The sequence below is a fragment of the Muscardinus avellanarius genome (assembly GCF_963383645.1).
Source record: "Muscardinus avellanarius genome assembly, chromosome: 17".
In the NCBI taxonomy this organism is placed as follows: Eukaryota; Metazoa; Chordata; class Mammalia; order Rodentia; family Gliridae; genus Muscardinus; species Muscardinus avellanarius.
This window is the reverse complement of record NC_137803.1, coordinates 43,237,914-43,261,404: the sequence shown is the minus strand read 5'-3', so window position 1 is coordinate 43,261,404 and position 23,491 is coordinate 43,237,914. Positions and strand designations below refer to the sequence as shown.

At 41.0% G+C, this 23,491-nt stretch overlaps 1 protein-coding gene across 1 annotated transcript in view; it reads right to left on the bottom strand.

Annotated features, from left to right (window-relative positions):
* The window catches only part of KLHL14 (kelch like family member 14), a gene marked incomplete at its 3' end in the record, with an annotated part of 116,536 nt that overhangs the window by 12,619 nt on the left and 80,426 nt on the right, over positions 1-23,491 (bottom strand). The window contains exons 3-4 of the mRNA XM_080714415.1: positions 8,546-8,635; positions 843-921 (exon numbers count right to left, since the gene is read on the bottom strand). Of these exons, the coding sequence (XP_080570541.1) occupies positions 843-921; positions 8,546-8,635 (169 nt within the window). The remainder of the gene's footprint in view (positions 1-842; positions 922-8,545; positions 8,636-23,491) is intronic.

Genomic DNA, 23,491 nt, shown 5'->3' with positions numbered 1-23,491 from the left:
TGCCATTTTGTCCTTTGGTAGCTAGGAGATTTGGGTGAGATAAATACAAAAAAATGACACTTTGCAAGACTAATTTTTTAACTAATAAATAACCTGTTCTTAAAGACATTTCATGAGGCAAGTGTGAACTTTCTGCATTAATGAGACTTTACTACTGAGATATTAAATTTAAATAAATATGAACTTCAAATATTTAAATTTTAAACTCTAATAATATTGAGTGCTAAATTTAATATGGAATAATTTAATGTTTAAAATAAAAAATTCAAGCCTGGCATGTTGGTGCGTGCTTGTAATCCCCGTGCTTGGGAGGCTGAGACAGATGGATGGCACAGGTTCGAAGCCAGCCTCAGCTACTTAATGAGGCTCTCAGCAACTTAGTGAGACCCTGTTTCCAAATAAAACACAAGATAGGTCTGGGAGTATAGCCCGGAGGTAGAAAGCCCCTGGGTTCCACCCCCAGTACCACAAAAAAATTAAAATTGAAATTTCTACATGGAAATACATATCATTGTGAGAATGGTGTTTTATATTTCAATTTTAGAATTTAAATGTATTATTATCAAGAGCAGGATAGTCAGATAGCTCTGTTCGTAAGATACCAAAGAAGACAAGTGACACAAATTTTCTTCCTAATTTGGGACAAACAATTGACTTATTAATTATGTTTTCTACTGAACTAAAAAGGCAGGTAATCTAAATTGTCAAGGCCAAGTGTTGTACTTAGTCTCCTGTGTGTTTCTTTGACTGTGTTTAGCATTTCTCATCATGGAACACTATCTAGCACCGTGGTTCCTGTAAAGCAGCCGAGAATGCTTCAGAGCCAAGAAATAGACACTTACCTTTCTTGCATGGGCGGAAGTTGAATCCAGCTATTAAACCGGGGATCATATCGGCTGACAAAATTTGTACTATGTTTTCCTGTAAAAATACATCAAGACACTTAATACTTGGATTTCTTTGTTGATTTTCATACTTAGCACCCTTCTTTTCTTCCTTTCTTCCTTCCTTTCTTCCCCCTCCCCTCCTCTTTCCTTCTTTCCTCTCTGCTCTTAGACCAGGTAGCAAACAGACCAGTTAGGTAGAGGCTACCTAACAGTCTGAGAAGTAACTGGTCAGAATGAAGGTGCCTTCTAAACATTATTCCTTTTTTCTTCTTTTTTCCCTTTGTTATTTTTGGGATGAGTTAGGATAAAACTAAACCAACCATACTAAAGGCAAATATGTTTACTAAACTAGTTTCTGTCACAAAGTTAGGGTAGTGAATTTTGTTTTTTTAAAACAGAAGCTATTATCTATAAATTATCAGTTCCAGAGACTGCCTTGTATAGTATCTCTGGTTAGAGTACTTTTAAGATTTTTACATTGTTTTCTTTCTCCTGAAAAAGTTTTAAGATTCAGCTTTTAAAAGACATTCACAGCAAAATTGAAAGGAAAGGACAGAGATTGCCTACATGCCTCTGCTTGCACACATGCCTGGATTCCCCATTACTGAGCTCCAGTGTGGTTGAGTCTTTGGTGTTCATACAGAAATAGTAGCAGTTACCACAATAAGAGTGTGAGTTGGGAAACTGGCTTGTGCCATGCATGCCATGGGAGTTCTCTGTGTGCATCTGAGGGAAGTAGAGTTGCTGTGACATATACACCAGTGCATTTGCTGAAAGGGAAGCATGAGTCCTCCAAGCTGCTTAACCAGCTTATCTTCTCTGTTGGGCCTAAGAAGCACATTAATGCCTCCAAGGTATTAAATCAACCTTATTTTGCATACATATTGACATCAAGGCAAGAAATGGAAGCAAAAGAGTGCAGTGCCTTTTCTGTGTAGTGCTGGCGATGGTAATCATCTCAAGCACCTGAGGCCTTAACCCCAAAAGCTACTTTCATTCATATATGTGTAGCTAAACATGGAGATATAAATGCCAGACTTCACTGCAGGGGAAAACACATAGGGGACGGGGGGCATGGACACACAACCAAATTATTAATTGCACAAATATATATGGCATACCAACTAAGTGACTTGTGTGCTCAAGACAGTGAGAAAATATCAGTGTAAAAGAATGACAAGGTTCACAGCTTTGTAAGTGAATAAACAAATAATATGATATCAAATACAAGCGAATGAAGCAAATGTTATAAAGAAGAGGAAAGCCAGGAGTGACGGAGGAGAGGCCAGCTGAAGTCGATGGTCACCTGCTGACAGACGTCTGCTGCGAGCTTTGCATGTGTCTACAGAATGAGCCTCACAAGACGTGGAGCAGGTGAGTTTAAAGTCCCTGTGTTGACAGACATCAGAGAGATGTCCAGATCCAGAATACACCACGCTTGTGGATCAGTGTAGGATTTTGTATTTTATTAAAGGACAGGTAGTTATGGAAGGTTTCGAGCAGGTGAGAAACATGTTCTAACTTATAGCTCTGGCCAGTGTAGATGGCTGCTGGGTTTTTAGCCCAAATAACTGGATAAAAGGTCACACAATTTGTGGGGTGGCAAAGACCAAGTAGGAGCGGGGAGAGAAGCTGGGGAGAGAAGTTATGAACCCTGGTTTGTACCTAACCTTGAAAGACCTATAGGATTTCAAACAGGAAACATCTGGTGAGCTTCTGGCTAAATAAGGTTACACATGCAAATTTTGGAGCAATTTGTTCAGAGTTATTACTTAAAACCATGAGACTGGATGTAATCACTTAGGGAAAGAGTGTAGAATGGGAAGGTAACGGGGTCCTGAGAGTGACCCTTGAAAGAGAAGAAACACCACCAAAGGAAAGGGATTGTCAGGGAGAGGAGGGAAGGCATGGTATTTTGAAAGCCAAGTGCAACTTTGAAAATAAAGAGGTAGGCAATGAGAACTGTCACAGCGCGTGGTGACGTGGAAGGTTGACGGCTTTGAAAAGCCTTGCTTTAGTGAACTAGTGGGGCTGAAAGCCTGAGGCAGAACCAGTCAGGAGACAATAAGAGGCAAGAAAAGTAAGGTAAGAGGGTAAACAGTGCTTCATAGGACTTTTGCAGGGAAATGAGGATGGCAGCTGCTAGATGCAGCCTCCACAGAAAGTTTATTTGGTGGTTTTCTTTTCTTTTTTTAGTCAAGAAATACTGGAAAGTCCTTGAGCAGCTAAGAACAACTGAGGAACAGACCCTAGATTTGCACAGAAACGGTAATAGGAGGAAAATCGAATATATAGGTAACAACGAAAGTGACAGGCTGGTTAGTAGAAATACACCAAGTGCTGTGCGCATGTATGATTTCATCACTCGGAATCTCAAAAAGAACCAGGCGTGGTGGTGCAGTGACTCTACGAGTAGCCACTGTGGCTGTGTGCTTTTCTTCTCCACATTTAAGAGCAAGGGAGAGGTGGAAGAGAGTTGAGTTTAACCAGAATCAGCACTGCTAGGCAAATATAGTGGAAGGGGAGAAAGAGAGACAGTGAGAGCAAAAGCGAGAGGGGTGCTCGAGATGGGCCCCGGAACTGAAGCCCTCTGAGAGGGAAGTGAAAACACGAGGAGGTGACAGGCACTGCAGAAGTGTATGTCCAAGGGGACGACGGAACATTTACAGGAAAGCAAAGCACATCTGCCACAGCAGGTCTTATAATCTGAAGACATCCTTTAAGGTAGCAGGGACTTGGAGAATGTGGGAGTGGTGTTGAAGATGAGGAAGAAAAGCTACCTGCCTCCAGTGATATGCACTGTGTGGGGGAAAGAGAGAAACGAGCCCTCATTAGAATGGGTGCTGGGAGAGCAATACTCTCAGAAAATAGCCTGGTTTTGAGTAGAAAGGAAGCAGAAAAAATGCTCGAAGGAGAGCTTAAGAATTTTAGGGATTTCGCTGATGTGATATCAGGAGTTCTAGGTATTATGTGAGAGAGAAGATTGTCAGGGTGGGTGAAAAATTGAGATTTATCTGGTGATTTGAACAAAGAGATAAGAATGCCAGGGCAAGAGGACAGCTCAGAAGGCTTGGGTTGCACAGAAGGAAGCTCTAATTCTAGAGAGGATTATGTGTAGGGCTGGCGTTTGAGGAAATTTCTGTGGAATTTGCAGTAATTCCCTTGTAGAAAAGTCTCCTTGATAGTCAAGTTCCAAGGTTAATTCTTATGTGAAGACTATTACTATCCATAGGAATGCAGAGCCTATCTAGCATGTGAGGAATGTTTCTTTAAGAAGTTTGGTTTAGAACTTCCATTTCGAAGAAAAATGGGCCTCCTTTGGCGGTGGGGCAGAGAGGGCCTACAGGCAGAGCAGCAGTGGTAGAAACAGCAGCGCTCTTTCCCAGTCATAACGGTAGTGGCCTTGTCAGAGAGAAAGGTGCAGCTGGGCTTGGTGTGAAGTGGTGGGAGGTGAAGGAGTTCCCAGAGGTAGATTACTGGTGTGAGAGAGGGTCAGGGATGGAGGAGTGGAGGACAGAAAGAAGGGTGGCATAGAGAGATGACAGAGGGGGAGTGGAGGGGGAATGAGCCTTAAGAAGATTGGCACAGTGAGGGAGGTGGATGGAATGAGGTTATTCTCTCCTCCACTGTGACATACTGTTGAGAGACCAGCACTTAGGGAGTGGGGCCATGTACACGGGCATCCTGGATTATATGTTTTCATATCCTTTTCATTTTCTTTCTCTTTGTCCACTTCTCTTGGTGCTGATGTCCTCCACTGCGCACCATTATTGAGAAGTACTCAGGCAAGGTGGTAAATGGGGTAAGGATGGCAGTTTCCAGTCAGTGGCGAGGGGGCAGAAGTCCCTGTGAGCAGTTGTTTGGGAATCAGTTAACAGTTAAATGATAGATATGAATCGGGTCTCTGTAGGTGGGGCACTGACAAAATACACACATGTTCTTAGAATATTAAATGCATTCATATTGCTAATGACAGAAAGAAGTTGATAGGAGTTAATGTTTATACTGTACCTGACTAGAAAAGCTTATGTGTGTGTATATATATGTATGTATCCTGCTTATAGTTCTACTAACAATTTATATTTACTCACTTAAAATTTGGTGTTGTAATCCAGGATCACCAGTAAATAAAATTATATTTGTCTTTGATGAGCACTTAATGTATCTTTTGAGCATGTATTAATACTTACAATTTTGTATTTAATTTAAGGAAACACCTCAGACACCCCTCCCTCTCTTTTTTCTTTCTTCCTTTCCTTATTTTTCTTCTTTCCTTTCTTCTTTCTTGCTTGCTTGCTTGCTTTACTTTCTTTCTTTTTTTTTTTTCAGTAATGGGGATGGACCCAGGGACATTGTACCTCCGAGCTATACCCCTAGCCCTATTTTTGAGTCTTTTTATTTTTGAAACAGGGTCTCACTGAATTTCGAAGGGCCTTGCTAAGTAGCTGAGGCCATCTTTGTCTCCTAATGCTGGGATTACAAACATGTACCACCATGCACAACCCTATTTTTCTTTTCAGTACTAGGGATTGAGACCAGAGACATTCTACCTCCATGTTACACCCCCAGCCATTTTTATTTTTGTTTCAAAACAGGGTCTTTCTAGGTTGCTAAGAGGCTTGCTAAGTTGTTGAGCTATCCTCAAATTTGTGATTGTTCTGTCTCAGCCTCCCAAGAACTGGGATTACACGCATGCACCACCATACCTGGCTAACCAATTCTCTTCTTATTAGGAGACCAAGACAGTGTTTCACTGGTCTTGCCCAGACCTATGTTAAGTGACACCATGTGCAAAATGAAAGAGGAACAGAATGGTCAGCTTCCAAAATTCTAAAAAGGGATCTTACAGAAAGAGAGAGCTGCTAGACCTGTACTGAGACTTAAAGTAAAATTAAACTACAATAATTAAAGCTTTACTATACGTTAATTCTGAACTTCTTAGTGGTTAAAGCAAAGAGTCATATGATTAGCATTAATAATCATCTTCTAAAGCACTCAATACCTTGCTCTGATGAGAATTATCCATGTGAATATTCATGTGTTGCTCACTGAGCACCGACATCTCTGTATTTAATGCAGTTGTGGCTTTTGACAGTCTTCTCTCAGCATCTGCCTGTGAGCCTTTAAGCCCTATTGCTACTTTTCTCAGGGGTGAGAGGAAGAAAATCACTGTAGTCTAGTGACATCGTTTTATGGGGAGTCTGAATTAGTTCAAAGATTAAATCTTGATGCTCTAGTCTAGAGGAAAGAATATGTCCTTTAAATTCTCCTATATTACTTACCTAATTTTCTTAGATTTTTAATTTTTTAAATTAATTAGTTGATTTATTTTTGGTACTAGGGACTGAATTCAAGGATGCCCTTCTTCCGAACTATACCCCCAGACCTATTTTAGTTTTTGTTTTGAAACAGGGTCTCGCTAAGTTGCTGAAGGCCTTCCTACGTTGCTGAGGCTGACCTTGAACCTGCCTTCCTTCTGTCTCAGTCTCCAAAGTACTACAAGGCAAGTACCACCGTACCTAGCTTACATGTATTTTGATCTAACATTAAACAACAAGCAGTTACAGGATATATATATATATATATATATATATATATATAGAGAGAGAGAGAGCAGGTTTTCTGAATTACTGATTAAAGTAAGACTCATAGGAATTGAAGGTTCAGTGTTTTGTAAAAAGAGAGTTATGTTCCACCTGAGAAGAGAGAAAAAGGCAGAGAACTGTAGGATTACATAGACTTCTTACCCTTCCCTTCTTTTCCCTTCCCCCTTCCTCTCTCTCTCTCTCTCTCTCTCTCTCTCTCTCTCTCTCTCTCTCTTCTTTCTTTATTCTCTGTTTGGCACTGAGGATTGACCCTAGAGACATTCTACTTCCAGGCTATACTCCCAACCACTCTCTTCTTTAAATTTTTGAAACAGGGTCTCACTAAGTTGTTGAAGCTGGTCTTGAACCTGCAATCCACCTGCCTCAATCTCCCAATTTCCAGAATTACAGGTATGTACCACTGTGCCTGGTTTACGTTTAAGTTTTAATATGGCCTTCTGCTGCAGATAATTTGCTTAGATCAACTTGATGGTTGATAAATGTTCTGTTTAAATCACTTCTAAGGAAGGATAAGATGAGCTGCACGTGGGGTGTTTATAGTAGTTTGTATGTAAGTGAAGGTCTTCTGGTAACCCATGGAATCCATCATTACAAAGATGAGCTAGAGGAGAAATGTCACTATCATTCTTGTTCCTGTTCTGAGTCTGTTTCTCACAAATGCCCAGGAGCCATCTCCTTCCCAACACTGGACAAGGAGACAGAAGAGAACTGCAGGTCTTGAGAAAGAATGTCCCCGCCTTTTTCCAAAGACATTTTTTTGGTGGTCGGCCTGAGTTGTTTCCCTTTAAGAGTTTCTAGAGTGAACAGATGTAACAATTTTTCTATAATTTGTAGTGGTGCAGATGCTGAAAGAAAGCATTCACAATAAAATATATGCAGTATATGTAATTTCGGCTGGATGTTCTGGGATTGTAAAGTAAGAATGTGTACCTGCAAGCTGTTCTATGGTTTCACAGTCATAATTATCTCTGTTATACAGAAGGCGACAACTGCAACTCTTCCTTCGTGTGCAAGCTTTCCAAAAATATCTTGAAAACTTTGCATATTCTGAAAGGCAAGTGTTCTTTATGTGTTGGGCTTGGGAAGTGCATTGAAAGGTTTAAATTTTCTATGTGGTACATTTATGAAGTAATCACACCAGTGAGGAGGATGGTGGGGTAGCCTATGGAAGAAGTGCTTGCGAAAGGCACAGAGACCAGAGTGGCACTGCCTGCGGCAGAACAACTTCAGCCACAGTTGTGTACAGCACGACTGAAGAGAATACTTATTGATTACAGCAGCATTGTCAGGGTGATAAGAGGGGAGAGAACCGGTGGCGAAGGTGGTGAGAATTCGTCACAGCTGCAGCTTGCTACCTTCCTCTAGGGAGCCTGTGCTTATGCCTGAGGCATTCCTCAGGGGATGGATGAGAAGAGGGGGCTGGGCAGCGCTGCGAAGCCAAATCCCCAGGCAGTCGACAAGGGATGCTCTGCTACATCTGTCCTCAGTTAGCTCCACGACCGACCCCCATCATGGGCCCAATTTTCTTTTTAAATTTGCTTTTAATTGGGAACATAACTATTCAACTAATTATATGTATATAAACTATGTATTAAAGGAGAGGACTAATCATAAAATGGACTGACACTAGTGCCTTTTATACTTGTTGAACACTCACTGTGGTTTGTACAAGTATCCTCCAAGGTCCATGTGTTCAAAGCTTGATCTCTAGGGTGGTGCATCTGAGAGATGGTGGATCCTTCTGGAGGTGGGGCATTTGGGGAAGTCATTATAGTTCATTGGGGCTTTGTCCTCAGAAGGGATTGCGGGGCCTTGTCCACTCCTGTCCCCACTTATGATGTGACTCTTTTGCACCTACATTCACATCCCACATGATGTGTGCCCTCCATTGACCTCACCAGAACTGAGGCAGTGCAGACATCCATGCCTCCGGACCTCCACCTCTGTGAGCTAAGCAAACCTTTTCTCTTCATAGTTGTCTCAGCTATTTTACTGCAGTAATGTGAAGCTGACTAATACAAACATATACAATTAAAGTTATTCAATAGTTACCATTGGGATTCCATTGGTCTTCTCCACCCAACACGAACAAGAAGTTCTCTACCTCCACGACACAGTGGTGGGCACTGTTGTATGGCATAACTGGAATTAAGAAAAAAAAGAGGTATAAAAATTTCCATCTTAGGAATTCATACTTTGGCTCCTCAGCTATTTGCTTACTCAAAATGCACAAAGTGTGACTCCATCAGAAGGAAGAAGGCAGCATAAGCACAGAGCGGCTCCCCACCAACTCAGCGATCCCTACACTCTGGCTCAGTGGTGTGTTCCCAGCGGTTTCAAACCCAACCCCTTCTGATTAATTTTACATAATATTATTCCACAAACTAGTCAAGAACAACCTGCCATGCTGTTTTCCATTCTTAAGTTGCCCTCACCTGCCTGGTGATGGGGATGGCATCCTAATACAATGACTGACACTCCCAAATGGTCAGGGCTGGCAGTCACGTCTTGGAAGAAGTAACTCTGAATATACTTGGAGCCAGTAAGATGCTCTGCCCAAAGATGGTTTGCTGGCAATCTTTCCACAAACAGACTCAGGGTGCTTGGTAGCTTTCTATTCCACAGCAATGAGCAAGCTGAATTTCCATACAGTTTTAAGTTTTTAAATTAAGGTCCTGCTGATTTAATGCCGCCTCCAAATGTATATGCTTAATTTCCTGTACAATGTCATTAGCAGCACAATCACACATTCTCTATCTATCTGCATAGGAGCTCTTCTGTAACAAAGATGAAAACCGTCAGGAACATCACAAATATGCTTCCTCCTCTCCCGTTTCTCTCTGCCCAACTGTGGTGACTGGAGGGGGGCATTATTCATACACCCACTAAAGCCAGGTTTCTCTATTTGCTTTCATTTGCATCTCCTCTGGGAAGTCAGATGTACAGAATAGTTAGCCCCTGTCACTGCTTGTGCTGCGAGGTAGTTGTCTCTGCTACTGTAACATCTTGAGGTCAATGTAAAACATATACAGCCTGAGTTATCCTACCCCTCATGCAGTGGTTTGGGCCTAGTGACACCAGTAGGAAAAATGATGTCCTTGTTCAGCTCATCATATGGGCACCTTAAATCTAGGTGAGGACAAATGGGGAGGTGATGTGCGCGCTCAGGCAGGGAACTTATTGCTTGACACGGATCAACAGAGCACTTAAGAAACCAGTGCAGTGGGAAATCAATATGAGTCCGGGCCAACTCTTAAGGCTGTGCTCTTTGACAATGTAGAAAGAGAGTGAGAGAGAAACCTATCTTACACCTGAATTATTTGGGGTGATATATATCTCTCATTTAATTTTTTTTATTACCTTTTACTTTGTTCAGAAGGCACTGATACTAAGATATGTAAATAAAATAAACTGGCATTGCTTTGAGAACTGTAACTCAAAGAGCCAATCAAATTGTGAGAGTTTTGATTATAAGTGCAAATATTCATTGTTTCTTGGAGTTATATCTACAAGGGAGAAAGTACTGGCACATAAACTTCTGACTTGGGGGCATGATATAGAAATCGGGGGTGCAGTGGTTTGTGCTGTCCATGAATTAGGTAATGGACTTGGAAAGTCATCTCAGGAATGCCCTTAGTCCTTCAGTCCTCAGTTTATCTCTTTGGAAAATGTGTTTACCTGCATAGATCCTATTGGGTTTGCCTCAATTCACTGTTGGGTTCATTGAGTAACTAAGTTGAGTGTGTTTTGAAGATTTTTTTTTCCTTAGTACTCAGAATTGAACTTAGGGGCATTCTACCTCTGACCTATATCCCCAGCTATCTTTTCAAATTTATTTTGAAACAGAGTTTTACTAGGTTGCTAAAGCTCTCCCTAAATTGGTGAGGGTACTCTCAAATCTGCAACTCTCAGCCTCCCAAGTACTGGGATTATAAGCGTTAATCACTGTACCTTTTTTTTTTTTTTTTAAATTAACTCATTGTTGTTTGAATGATAATGCTGGTCCCAAAATACCAAAGCCAGAACTAGGCTGCCCTGTGTTCTGTTGTGAGTGACCTGTGCTATTTTGGTTCATGAAAATGTTTTCTGGCCAGTGTAGACTTATGCAGCATCAATTGTCATCTGTAGGCATCAATTCACATGGGATATGGTACAGGAATGAAGGCCATGAATTACAACCAACTTACTTAATATATTCATTCTTAATATATTTATTTTAAACTTTTGATCAGTTCAATGCACAAATCTTAAAAATAATGAAAAGTTGTATTTTTTTCTCTTTAACCACAAGTCCAGATTCATAATAAAGCACAACTTTTGTAAATACAACACTTACGTTTTGTTCTTGACATTCATTTGCTCCTATTCAGGCAAGTAGAAATTAAATGAAGGAAATAATACATGAATTATTTTTAAGCCTCTTTCTCATTTCATTACCCCTATTGTTATGCTTTATGCAAACAAATGAAACTATTGCACAAATCTAACTACTGAACTCTTCAAAACAAGAGAAAAGAAGGTCTTTGAAGTCCTAATATGAAAGCTACTTGAAGGCACTCTCATTTATCTACACATTTTTACTGTTCTTTTCAAATCTCATGTGCTCTATTACTTGGTTGAGCATTTCCATATTCTCATTCTTGAATGACTTTCTTTTCTGAATTATTACTGTGAAGCATAGAGGCTATAAATATACACAAAATAACTCTTTGAAAATTTTTATACAAAATGCTCCCAAATTTATTAGAAAAAAATCTTTATCCAGTGAATATGTGAATTTTGCAAAATATAATTTATTTCACTTCTGATTAATCTTGAAGGAAAGCAAAATAAATAGGGCAGATTATTTACAAGACTGAAAAATCTGTTTGAAATGGCACTTGGTATTGCACTTATTGATTCTCTTTTAAATAACACCAAATACATCTCTGCTATTTTCTGGTGAAGGCAAGGTGGACACATGCCTCACTCTCACCAGCAAGTAGAGAAGGAGGCTGTACTCCACATTCATATACAGCTAGTGTGAGTTTTTAGCGTGTCAGTCAGTGAGTTAGAGGGAAAGGGGAAAGAGAAGCTAATCAGGATGAAATGAGATTAAAGGCTGTCTAATTTTACAGCAACTGTGATCCATCAGCCACTGTGAAAGTGACAGTGGAAATGAATGATGGAGACAGACAGGTGGGGCTGTACATTTCACTGATTTATCCTCAAATGCACTGGGCCTTATTTTATTGAGTGAACATGACCGCATTTATCATGACTGTCATCTAAAGCCACTTCCCTCCATTTAAAAAGGTCACTTTACTCAGAGGGAGTAGGAGAGAGGCACTTTCAAATCAGATTTAAAATCTAATAACACATGTTTATAAGGCCCTTTGTGAGAAATCTCAACTTTATTATAATCAAACTAGTGGTGCTAGAAGGAAAGGGGGAAAAGGGCAGAAAATATAAAAAGAAGAAAGCTGTGGTCACCTGAGGGAGCACCTTCACTTAGTCCCTAAATTCGAAGCAGTTGGTGCCATTTTTGCCTCTCCACTCCAAACACTCGGAATTCTGTTCTGGTCTGGAGAATTAAGTAGAACATTCACATTGAATATTTTCATTTAAGAAAGTAGAAAGCCGGTAATACTAGAGAGGAATAAACTTGGAGGTGATAACTCACAGATTTGCTCTGAGAATGACTAATTGTCATTACACAAAAAAATAGACGTCAGCAATTGCTACAAGACGAATCTCTGCTACAGTGAATGTATATACCTGTTAATTGTTTTCCCATGCTCTAAAGCCATAAAAATCACAGTCAACAAGGTCTTTGACTCCTCCCTGAACCAGGGAAATAAAATGCCTTGGAGTGTTATACACAAAGCTCTTCTTTGTGGATAGAGAAACAGAATGAAACCCTACCAGTGGCATGAAATGCTCATCATCATCATAACTATCACTACCCAATATTTACTATGTGCCATATGTAAGTTAAATCCATGATTCAATTTATAAATTCATGTGAATTATATCTCTGAAAATATGAGAACACTGTGTTTAGTTTATGCTGTTCCCATTAGAGCAAGCAAATATTAGGTGAATGGAATAATCTGAGACATTACAATACACAATAAAGTACACAGCTATTATATCTACCATATTTACTAATATCTTTCATCTAAAACAATTAACTATGAAACAGGCATTACTGATCCATTTTTACTTATAAGAAATATTGAGGTCTTGAGAGGTTAATTCACTTGTTGAAGGACATCCTCAGGTAATGAATGACAGAGACTGAATCCAACCACAGGAGTATTGGGACTCCACCCCACGCTCTTATCCATTTCACTCTACTGATTTTCAATAGGTATGTTCATCCAACCAGCAAGTAATTACTGTGTACCTGGGTGTTCAATGGTGGTGTTCCTGAATTTTGTATATAATTTTTTACACTGAATCATGTTAAATATTTATTAGTTTGATATTTAAAGGATACCTTGAATAAAGCAAGTAGACACTTCTTGAATTTTCTTTATCCTGTAAATAAAATTTATTTCTTCTGTAAATTAGTTGTTTTTCTTAAAATAGAGTACATTTGTTTGATGGAACCAGAAAATACTAAGGAGCATATTACATAGTGAAAAATGGGCAGAATCTACTGGTAGAGAGGGCTGTTATTATTATTATTTTAAATAATAAGTAGTTATTTTATAGCCTTACAAATAGATTCATTGGTATCGTGGCAGAGTGGCCTTTTTCCTGGCACAGAAATCATCCAGAGGGTTTTTTTGTATCTTATTTTGCTAGAGACTCACACTGTGGTCTCCTCTTACATTTTTTTTTTCCTCTAAGGAATATAAACCTCTTCCAACAGAAAGCATATCTTTCCCAACCCACAAATTTTTATGATCATCCAAACCAGAGATGGTGTGTGGCTATGCCAAGAATATAAGATTGCTAAGTACATGGTTACTGGATGTTCACTGGATGCTTACTATCTAGATGGAGCAGTTATGAAGGTCTTCATTTCTTTTGGCCTCAGATGCATAAGCTTGTGAATTGTCCAAAATGCTATCTTTCTTATATTGCTAATATATAATTAAGCACTCATTTTGCAAATACAATCTTATAAGATCAAAAGAATATACAGGACCAATAAATTTTTCTCCTATCCCTGAACCTAACCTGTCAGTCTTCTACCATAGAAGATATCAATGCTACTGTGTCTTTTTTATGTTTTTCTTCCAGATAAATTATTCTTCTGTATATGCCAATATGAGTCATTTTCCTTTAAAACAAATGATAGCAGCATACTATAGATGCACGGTTTAGAATCTTCCTTTTTTACACCACAGAATGCATTCATTTATTTCCCATTAATCAAATGTTTGTTCCGCAGCTCCTCCATGCCCGACGATGCTGCACCTGCTGGGATGTCCTGGAGATCAGCATCCAGGAGCACGCTAATCAGAGGATGCGAATCATATACACATATACAAATTCGCCCTTTTGTTTCAAATGCCAGGGGCAACAAAGGAGTAAATCAAGGTCCAGCGGTGACAAGGGGGGAGGGTCCTGATAGCTGCTGTGAAAGCCTTCCTGAGTAGAGGTGACTGAAATGAACAAGGGAACCTGGCAGGGTGCAGGTGCAGAAGCAGCCAGCGCAAAGGCCCAGGGGCTCAGGCAGGGGATATCTTCAGAACAGCAAGAAGACCAGGATCAGAGGAGCTTGTGATGAGGTCCAGGAGAGATCAAGGGCAGACCAGTGTGATGGTGGAGAAAGTGGTCAGACAATGATGCTGGGAGTGTCTCCCACTGTATTATTTTAAATGGCTGCACAGTGTTCCATTTTCCGTGTGTCTTATATTTCTTTCCCTTCTGATGGCCATTTATTAATTTGTTCAACAAACATCGACTAAACACTCATCATGTGCAGACACTTTTCTGCTTGCTGATAACATAGCAGTGAACCAACCAGATAATATTCCTGCTCTCATAGAGCTGCACTGCAGGAAGAAAGCATAAACAAGTAGGTAAGGAAGAGGAGCACAGCCCGGTGATGTGAAGAGGAATACGGCAGTGCGATGGGCTAACGGCTGAGCGCCTGGTTCCTGTTCTAGGAGGAACTGTCAGATGAAGCCTTTCCGGGGAGTGGTACTTAATGGAGAGTTCAAAGGGTGAGAAGAGGCCATCAGTTACAATATAAAGGAAAAGAATCCATGCAGAGGTCCAGAAGAGGGAACGAGTTGCCTGGGCTTCAGAAGCAGAGGGAAAGCTGGTGGTGGGTAGTGTCAAGGGTAAGGACCAGCAGGCAGGTGAGGAGGACAGGAGGCAGGCGGAGGAGGCTGGCACTGTGGTCTTCATGAGCCAGAAGTGCAGGCTGTGTTCCAAGTGTGGTAGAAAAACACTGGATGGGTATAAAGCAGGATGGCATCATCTGACTTATGCTTTTAAAATAATGCTCTGGCTACTATTGATGTTGAAAGAGTAAAAGAAGGAGACATTTCATGATCTAGTTGAGAGATGATGGGCATTTGACCGGCAGAGGACACTTGGAATGGAGAGAAGGAGAGTGCTCAAGTTGCTGTTATTACAGGCAGTGCTGTGCGAAGTGCTTGGTAGACACAAAACACACGCAGGAGCTTATCTGTAGGATGAATTCCTTCAAATAAAACTGCTGGGCCAAAGAATGGTTACGTTTTACATTTTGATGGGCCTTGTCATATTGCGCCCTGTTTTTACATTTGCATCTTTGCCAACGTGGTAGATGAACAATTGGTATCTAGTTAAAATTTAAATCTGCATCCATTTATTATGGTGGAGATAGATCATTTTCTCTAACATTGAAAATCCATTTGTATTCTGTACATTTTTCTGTTGAGTTTTGATTTGTATATAATGAAATGATTTCTGTTTTCAAGGTATTCTTTTCTAGGGAGTTATCTAAACAGGAAAAATAAATGATATTTGGAAGCATAGTATTGTTAGAATATATATTTGGAAAATATTTACTCATTGAAGCAAATTCAAGTAGCAATTACATGCTGTTGAAAACAAATATAACCTGAAAGAAAGATGCCTCACTTTAATAATATTGAATGAATATTCCTTGCCATGGGATCCTGGAGGGTTTTTTTTTCAATAACATATTCCATTGTATAGTAATTGCAGTTGAAAACCATAAATGTTTAAAATGTCGTGGTTACTTTAATCCTACCATCCAGTCTTTCTAGCAACCTGGCCGATGCATTTGTGCAGACAGACACACAGAGAAACATCCTACACACTAGTAGGTACTTGATAGGTATGATGGAATAAAGAATCCAGATAAGAGGTTCTGCTAATTTTTTTGTTATTTTTGACTCGTGCTATACCTGAAACCTATAGAAAGTGGCAACATTTCATGTATTGGGGATGATTAGATTATTTGGGGCAGTAAATCTGGACAATTGAGCCCTCAAAGAGATGGTGTGGACTGAATCCAGTGGTGTGCCGTCAGAGGTTCTGAATTAACCCAAAGTTTGCCAGCACTTTCTCCCTACTCCTCAACTTGGAAGGTGTAAGAAATGTGACAGATTCCAGAGGATGTGAAGGAGAGAATGAAGCAAAAGAGGAAAGAGTAGTTTCTGAAGTGGATGTCATCTTATGTAACACAAATGTATGTCAATTTACTTATTTATTTACTTATTTATTTATTTATGGTACTGGGAGTTTAATCCAGGAGCATTTTACCTCCAAGATATACCCCAGCCATTTTTATTTTTCATTTGGAATACAGTCTTGATAAGTTTCAGAGGCTGTCCTTGAACCTGCAATCCTCCTGTCTCAGCCTCCCAAGTACTGAGATTCTAGGCATACATCACTATGCACAACTCAAATGTACATTTTAAGCAAAGGAGGTTTGTAAACTCTTCAAGGACCAGCCATAATTTTCTTTTAGAAACTATCATAGCACTTAAATGTGCCAAGGCCAAAGGTTTTCAATAAATCTCTGTCGATTTACAGTTCGAGCCATGAACATTCAACTTGGGTGAGTGCTAAGGCTAAGGCAACTTCAAGTAGGACTTCTGTCAGCTCTTTAAGCAGAACTGACATTCAAAGTCTTATTTTTATTTCAATCTGTTTTCAAATTATAGTTGTGTTATTACAATACCAATTATTTTATTTTGGATATATTCTGGCCTGCTAGAACTCAAATATAGCTTTATTTTTCACCTGTGTATAGTGAAAACAAATCTTTGGGGATGAAAGCTGGAATCCCTTTCAAAGATTAGCTTTATTTTCCTTCTGCTTTCTAGAGTTCTATGTGCTTCTTGCAGGAATGTTTAGGACATGTTGAAGAATGATACCAGTACTCAGATGATTGCTTTCCCCCAAGTGCCCGTACAATGTCTCCTCCGTCAGAACTTTCTGCAGGAGTCAGAGACAGCACTTTTATTGTTCTACACTCAAAAATAGTAATTTAAAAATAATAAATTCCCTAAATGAATGCAGTACTAGAGCAATAGATACTACTTACATTTGATATATATATATATATTTTTTTTTTTTTTTTTTTTTTTTTAGGTACTGGGGACTAAACGCAGGGGCACTCTACACCCCCAGCCCTATTTATATCCTTTATTTTGAAAAGGGTTTCACTAAGTTGTGGAGGGCCTCACTAAGTAGCTAAGGCTGTCTCAGCCTCCCAAGTACTTACATGTGTGTGCCACCACGCTTGGTTACTTACACGTTTGAAAATAACATCCTAGCCGGGCGTGGTGCTGCACGTTTGTAATCTCCGTGCTTGGGAGGCGGACGGAGACAGGAGGATCATGCAGGTTCGAAGTCAGCCTCACTGGCTTAAGAGACCCTGTTTCCAAAAATAAAAGTCTGGGAGTGTAGCCTGGAGGTAGAAGGGTTTCCAGGAACCCCAGTACCATCAAAAACAAAACAAAACAAAACAAAATCCTTGATGAAGGTCAAGAGAGTAAGGACTATTTTTACTGCAGACAACATGACAACAGGATAGCTGAAGCAGATGTTAAATATTTGAAATTCTCTCAGACCATGGCCCAAGAGGTGCTCCAAATTACAGAGGGTAGAGAAAAGAATAGGGGCATGGTCCTTAAAATAAGGACATCTTCATTTTCTGATGCAGATAACGTAGACTGAATACTGGGAGGAGACCGTCTGCGGTTCACCTTAAACTTGCCAGGAATCTAAAGGTCTATTTAAGAATCATCATTTATCAGCGCACTCCTTCATTCATCTTATTCAAAAATGTATATTGAGTAACTACCAGTTATTGTGCTAAACTCTGGGCGCAAAGATTAATTGGACACCATTCCTATAATCCACATCTGATGAGAGAATGTGTGTGGGGGGGGGTGGAGGAGAGAAAGAGAGAAAGAGAGAGAACATGGAGAAGTGAGATACAGAACACAGTGGAGAGGACGGTGAGAGGATCACCAAGGGCTGTGTGTATGTATGCCCCTATTACTCTGAACTACATTATGATGTGAAATACCAATAAAAGTATATAAAAAATAGATGCTCCAGGAAAGAAGTGATTATAACTCTGAGGAGACAGTGAAGCTTAAGCCACATAATAAGGTGAAAGAGAGATTTTTTTTTCCAGGCTGTTAAAGCAGTAAAAGTTGTTATAAGTAAAAGTAACACTGCTTCAATAAATCCAAGTTCCTGCTACGTACTATGCCTTGATCTAGGCTGTATAATATTACTTTAATTTTAATTAGCTTATTTTCTAAACATTAATTTTTAAATTGTGGTTATTTTTACAATATTCTTATATTATAATCATATTTTTACAGTATCAACTTTCATTAAGGCCCCAAAAATATATTTGGAGAAAGTGGGGCAAGTCAAAGACTCACTGTCTGCTAAGGCAGCGATCCCACTGCCCTGCTCAGGTTCCCTCTGGGCCTCTCAGAGCAGCATCGTGGCCTGTGGACTCATTCATGCTCTCCTGACGTTCAGAGATCCCTAATTGCTCCTGAAGTACTCGATAGCTTCAGTGGATCTGTGAACAACACCTTTGTTCCTTTGAGGTCACCCCTCATGACATTTTCTTGTGCTGATTCAGTGTGTTACATTGCATTTATTTGACTTCGAGGACTATTTCACTACAAAGATCCAGAAGGATTTATGCTTTCCTTTGATGGCACGTCCCGATGTGTGCATGGGGACGTGTTTTGTCCAGTGAGCACTAGAGCAGTTGGGCCAGGAGATCATGCTTATACTCAGAAGCAGGGCAATGGAAATGCATTCCATGATCTCAGAAGACCCAAGACTCTCCATGGCCATGAGGAGCCCCTCAGAGCAGCCTAGGAAGAAAATTCCACAGTCTCCATTGCTGGGATGAGCAAAGTACTAAAGCTGGGCAGATCAGAAGAGAGAAACATGTGGAGCAGTATGATGAGTGCCTGGCTTTTTTGGCATTATATTTACTGGCAAAACTAAACATCCACTGAATATTAAGTAATGCTTTATGAATATATTTATGAACATGTATGAATATTTGGCTCTTCTCCTGGCTTTGAATTTAGGCTGGAATCCTATGCTGAAGCTACACTGAAGATTTTATAAATAAATGTATGTGTACATATATATGCATATCTGTCTTCACACACATATGTATTCAGCTTATATATACAATGATGTGAAAGTCAATTAGTGAGTCAGCTTTTTTTAGGGAGGAGAATGTTTGTGTAAAGTTGTGGACATACTCTGCATTTTTTATCCACAAGAAGAAAAGAGAATGCTCCTTTTAACCCTCCAACCCAAAGCCGGAGCAGGGAATTCTCGGGCCAGACATTCCCATGCCTCCTGGAGCTTGGCAGGCACAGGCAGGAGAGGTCTGAAGGCAGGCACTGGCGGGAGCCTCGGTGGTGGGGAAGTGGCCTGCGCTTGTGGTGTGGTGATGGTGCCCAGGACCTTCCTTCGGGCTAAGCTCATGCTCTAGAAGCTTGCTCAGCCAGAGCTATCTTGCAAGGACTTCCCAGCTCCCTGCAAAAGATTAATTGCCAGGGTGAGGGGACCCTGACAGAAGCTGTGTAGTGGACTGGGAAGTCTTCAGAAAGGCTCATAAGAGAACCCACAAAGGCAACATCACAAAGCAGGGTATGACATTTGTCTCCCAAAGAGCAGCAGAGCCAGGTTCTAAGAACACCAAGAAATTATGAGCTTTTCTCCCTTTTCCTCCCCTCCTTTCAGCTCTACCCAACCCCGTGGCACCCGGTTATTCAGGACAGCTGGCCTCACCCGGCTCAGTCTTCTCACCTGCTGTCAACTCCAGTGTTCAGGAAGGAGTTACCTGAACAGGCCTGAGACTGTCTCCCAAGAAAAGCTGCTCACAACGTTGGGCTTTGGCTGGCACCTGAGAACTCAAATTTTAGGAACATTCCCCTACCTGAGCTATCAGATAGGAGCAACTCTCTGAACCCAAGTTGTTTGTACAATGTGATTTATGCTCAATGTCTGCTTTTCTTTGGGGAGTCTGAGTTTTGGTATGTTCTAGAAGATATCCACCTGTCTAGCCCTCAATAAATCACACGGGCCTGGGTCATTAACAAGCTCCCCTGGTAGACAGCATTTCACGTGTTTCCTGATTTGATCCTGGAGGAACAAGCAGGCCTCAGGAGAATGAACTGGTTTTTTTTTTCTTTTTCAGGGCTTTGCCTCATGCACCTTTGTGCAATTTTTATTTATTTTTGTCTCATGCTTCTTTTATCTTTGCTGATTTTGATTTGTATCCTGTTGCTGTGATGAATCCCAAGTGTGAGGACAATTACACAATGATCCTGTTAGTCCTTGTAGTGGGAAATTGAACCTGGGGTTGGTCTTGGAGGTCCTGGATACAGTAGGAGACAAGCTTCAAATGTATTTAGTGGATAAGGTTTTGATGAGTGTGTGTGTGTGTGTGTGTGTGTGTGTGTGTGTGTGGTACTGAGGATTGAATACAGAGGCATTCTACTGCTGAGCTACACCCCCAGGCCTATTTTATTTTTATTTTTAAACAGGGTCTTAATAGGTTGCAGATAGTACTAGCTGAGGTTGTCCTTAAACCTGCGATCCTCCTGTCTCAGCCTCCCAAGTACTGGAATTACAGGCATGCACCACCACACCTGACTAAGGTTTTAATAACTCAGAAAGACGGTCACTGCTTGGGAACTGTCTAAGGTATAGTTCACAGGGAGAGTTGAGAATTGCAAAAAAAGTTTGAAAAGTCATTTTCAAATTGTTTTCTGTTGCCCTATACATAAAACTATGAACTCACTACGAATGTTCATATTTCTGACATGGCTGCTTCTGCACTCCCAGTGAACACACTTAGCTGGGGAAGCCGGGCTGCAGATGTCTTCTGGTTGGTATCAACGTGCACCTGATCCCGAGGATCCTCTGGTGCCCAACACTGTCCCAACCAAACCCCCACCTCTCTCCACAGGTCCCAAAGCTGCTTGTGGTACTAGGGAAGCAGGTTTGTGCAGAGAAAGAGCTCATGTTGGGAGGAGAAATGACACCTGTATAGAGACAGCACGCTGGTGGGACTGTGAAGTGTCTTCCTCGTCACCCTAAGGCCAGAGCTGCCATCCTCCTCCGTGGCCTCCTTTCTCCTTGCATCTCCTCTGTAGTCTCCCTGCAGCTCTCCAAACGTTCGTTCTTGTCCCTTTTGGCTTCGTCTTCACAAAGCACTTTGAATGGCCAGTATAAAACCTGAATTAGCTGATAATCTCCACTTCTGTTCAGTCCTTCCCTTACTTTCATTACCGTGGAAATTAAAGCCTTCGGAATGGCCCGGCCGGCCGCCTCGCCAGTCTTCTTGCACCGCTGCGCTGGCCGAGGGTGCGCCAGCCCGGCTGGGCTCTCGGCTGCGCCCCGACCCATGGTCTTCTCTCAGGCACTGCTGTGTTCTCTGCTCATATGTGTCTCCTTCATATATTCTTGTGGCTCATTCTTCATGCTTAAGACAGGTTTTTCCCGGAGAGAGAGACCTTCCTTGAGAACCCGTCAGCAAAGGCCGCCCTTGTCATTCTCGCTCCTTTTCCTTGTGGGGGGTGTCAACAGCCCTGAACAGTGCCTACCATTGCACAGGGTTTTTTAAATATTTATTTTTTATTAATGTGCTATAGTCTCACATCATAATGTGGGTCATGTTGACAGTGGCATATATTCACACAGTACTTGGTCTCCTTACTTCCCCTTTGCCCTCTCTCCCAATACTGAGTGTCCAGGTTAACAATGTTATAGTCACATGTATACACATATTCAAATGTATCAACTATCTCCATATTATTACATTAACTAGAAAAACAACAACTGCCTTGCTCTGAGTCCCTAGCACACTGAGTCCCTAGCACCCAGAAAAAGGATTTGCACATAGTAGGTTCCCAATAAGAGTTTGTTACTTTGGTTAAAGTGAATGGTAATTCATAAATATGTAGCTACTTGTTTCAATAATGGAGACTGATGTTTTTATTTTTCTATTTTTTTATTTTGGAGATGGAACCCTTCTACCTACTGGCTACACTCCCAGACCTATTTTATATTTTTATTTGGAAACAGGGTCTCTAAAGCCAGAGCGGCTGGCTTTGAACCTGTGCAATTCTCCTGTCTCTGCCTCCCAAGTGCGGGGATTACAAGCGTGCTCCACCACGACCGGCGAGACTGATCCTTTTAGAATTGAGTGTGTGTTTGTGTGTGTGTGTGTGTGTGTGTGTGTGTGTGTGTGTGTGTAGGGGTGTACTATGGATGAAACCCAGGTTTTTGCACATGTTAAGATGCAAACTACATCGAGATACACCCCCAACCCTGACTAGGCTTGGTATCATGTAACTATGTGAGTTTAGGAGTCCTGATTTTCTTCACCAGTAAAATATTGATTTAATAGCTGCCTCACAAGGCTAATGTGAGAATTCAATAAAATTGGGTAACTTATGTCAAGCACAATGCTCATTACAAAGTATAAAAGATAGTTCTCATATCTTTCCCTTTCTTTAGTTCCTTAGCCAAATATTCTTACATTGTTTAATTTTACAAAGGACAAAACATTCCCAAATAAAGATCTTTCACTTACGATGTAAAGTACTTAAAAGTATCCAATTGTCCACGCATGGATGATGTAAAACAGAACAAAATACAATTTCACTTATTGGTCCAAAATGTATGGCTCCTAGATGAGGATGCCAATCTGGACGTGTGGGGTAGGGTGGAGTAACCTGGCACTGGTCCCCAAATTTTCAAGAGTTATGCCGATGACTTTCAAAATGGTTTAAACTCACTTCCCAATGCAGGTTGCAAGAAAAGGATATAAATTTTAATTTAATTTTCAACTAAAATATATCAGACACCTTCTACGTGCTGCATCTGAAACAGAAAAGGACACGAGCATATAGTCCCAGAAGCTCACACTCAACAGAGATACACTTACACGCACACGTTAATTTAACACAAAGCAGACTGCTTCCTGTGCTTCCAGGCAGAAGTCCAACGTACAGAGAGATGAGGGGTGAGGGGAGTGAACAGAATTTCTTAGTTGTTTTGGAAGAGAATAGCTACAGGTGTGTGTGTGTGTGTGTGTGTGTGTGTGTGTGTGTTGAGCCCCTGAAGGAAGGGTGGGGCAGAGAGGAGCTCAAGGACTTGCAGTTCACAGGGTCTGTGGTTCCAAGGCCTGGTGGCCAGGAGACTGTTGGGCAGCTTGTGGGCAAGAGTGTTAAGACAGCTGTGAGGAGCAGTGGGGTGGACAGTGGACAGTGGTGCGAGGCAGGCGGCGGAAGTCCAACGACGGGGCTACTCAGTGAAGAGGCCCAGAAAGTAGAAAACTGATGCTAGATCCTTTGGTTAGATATTACAAACACTCTTTCATCACCTGAATATGATTCTCTAAAAGAAGGCATCATCTTAAAGTGCAGAAATCTGGGCATGGTGGTGCATGCTTTTAATCCTAGTACTTGGGAGGGTGACACAGGAGGAAGGCAGGTTCACAGCCAGCCTCAGCAGCTTAGGCCCTCTGAG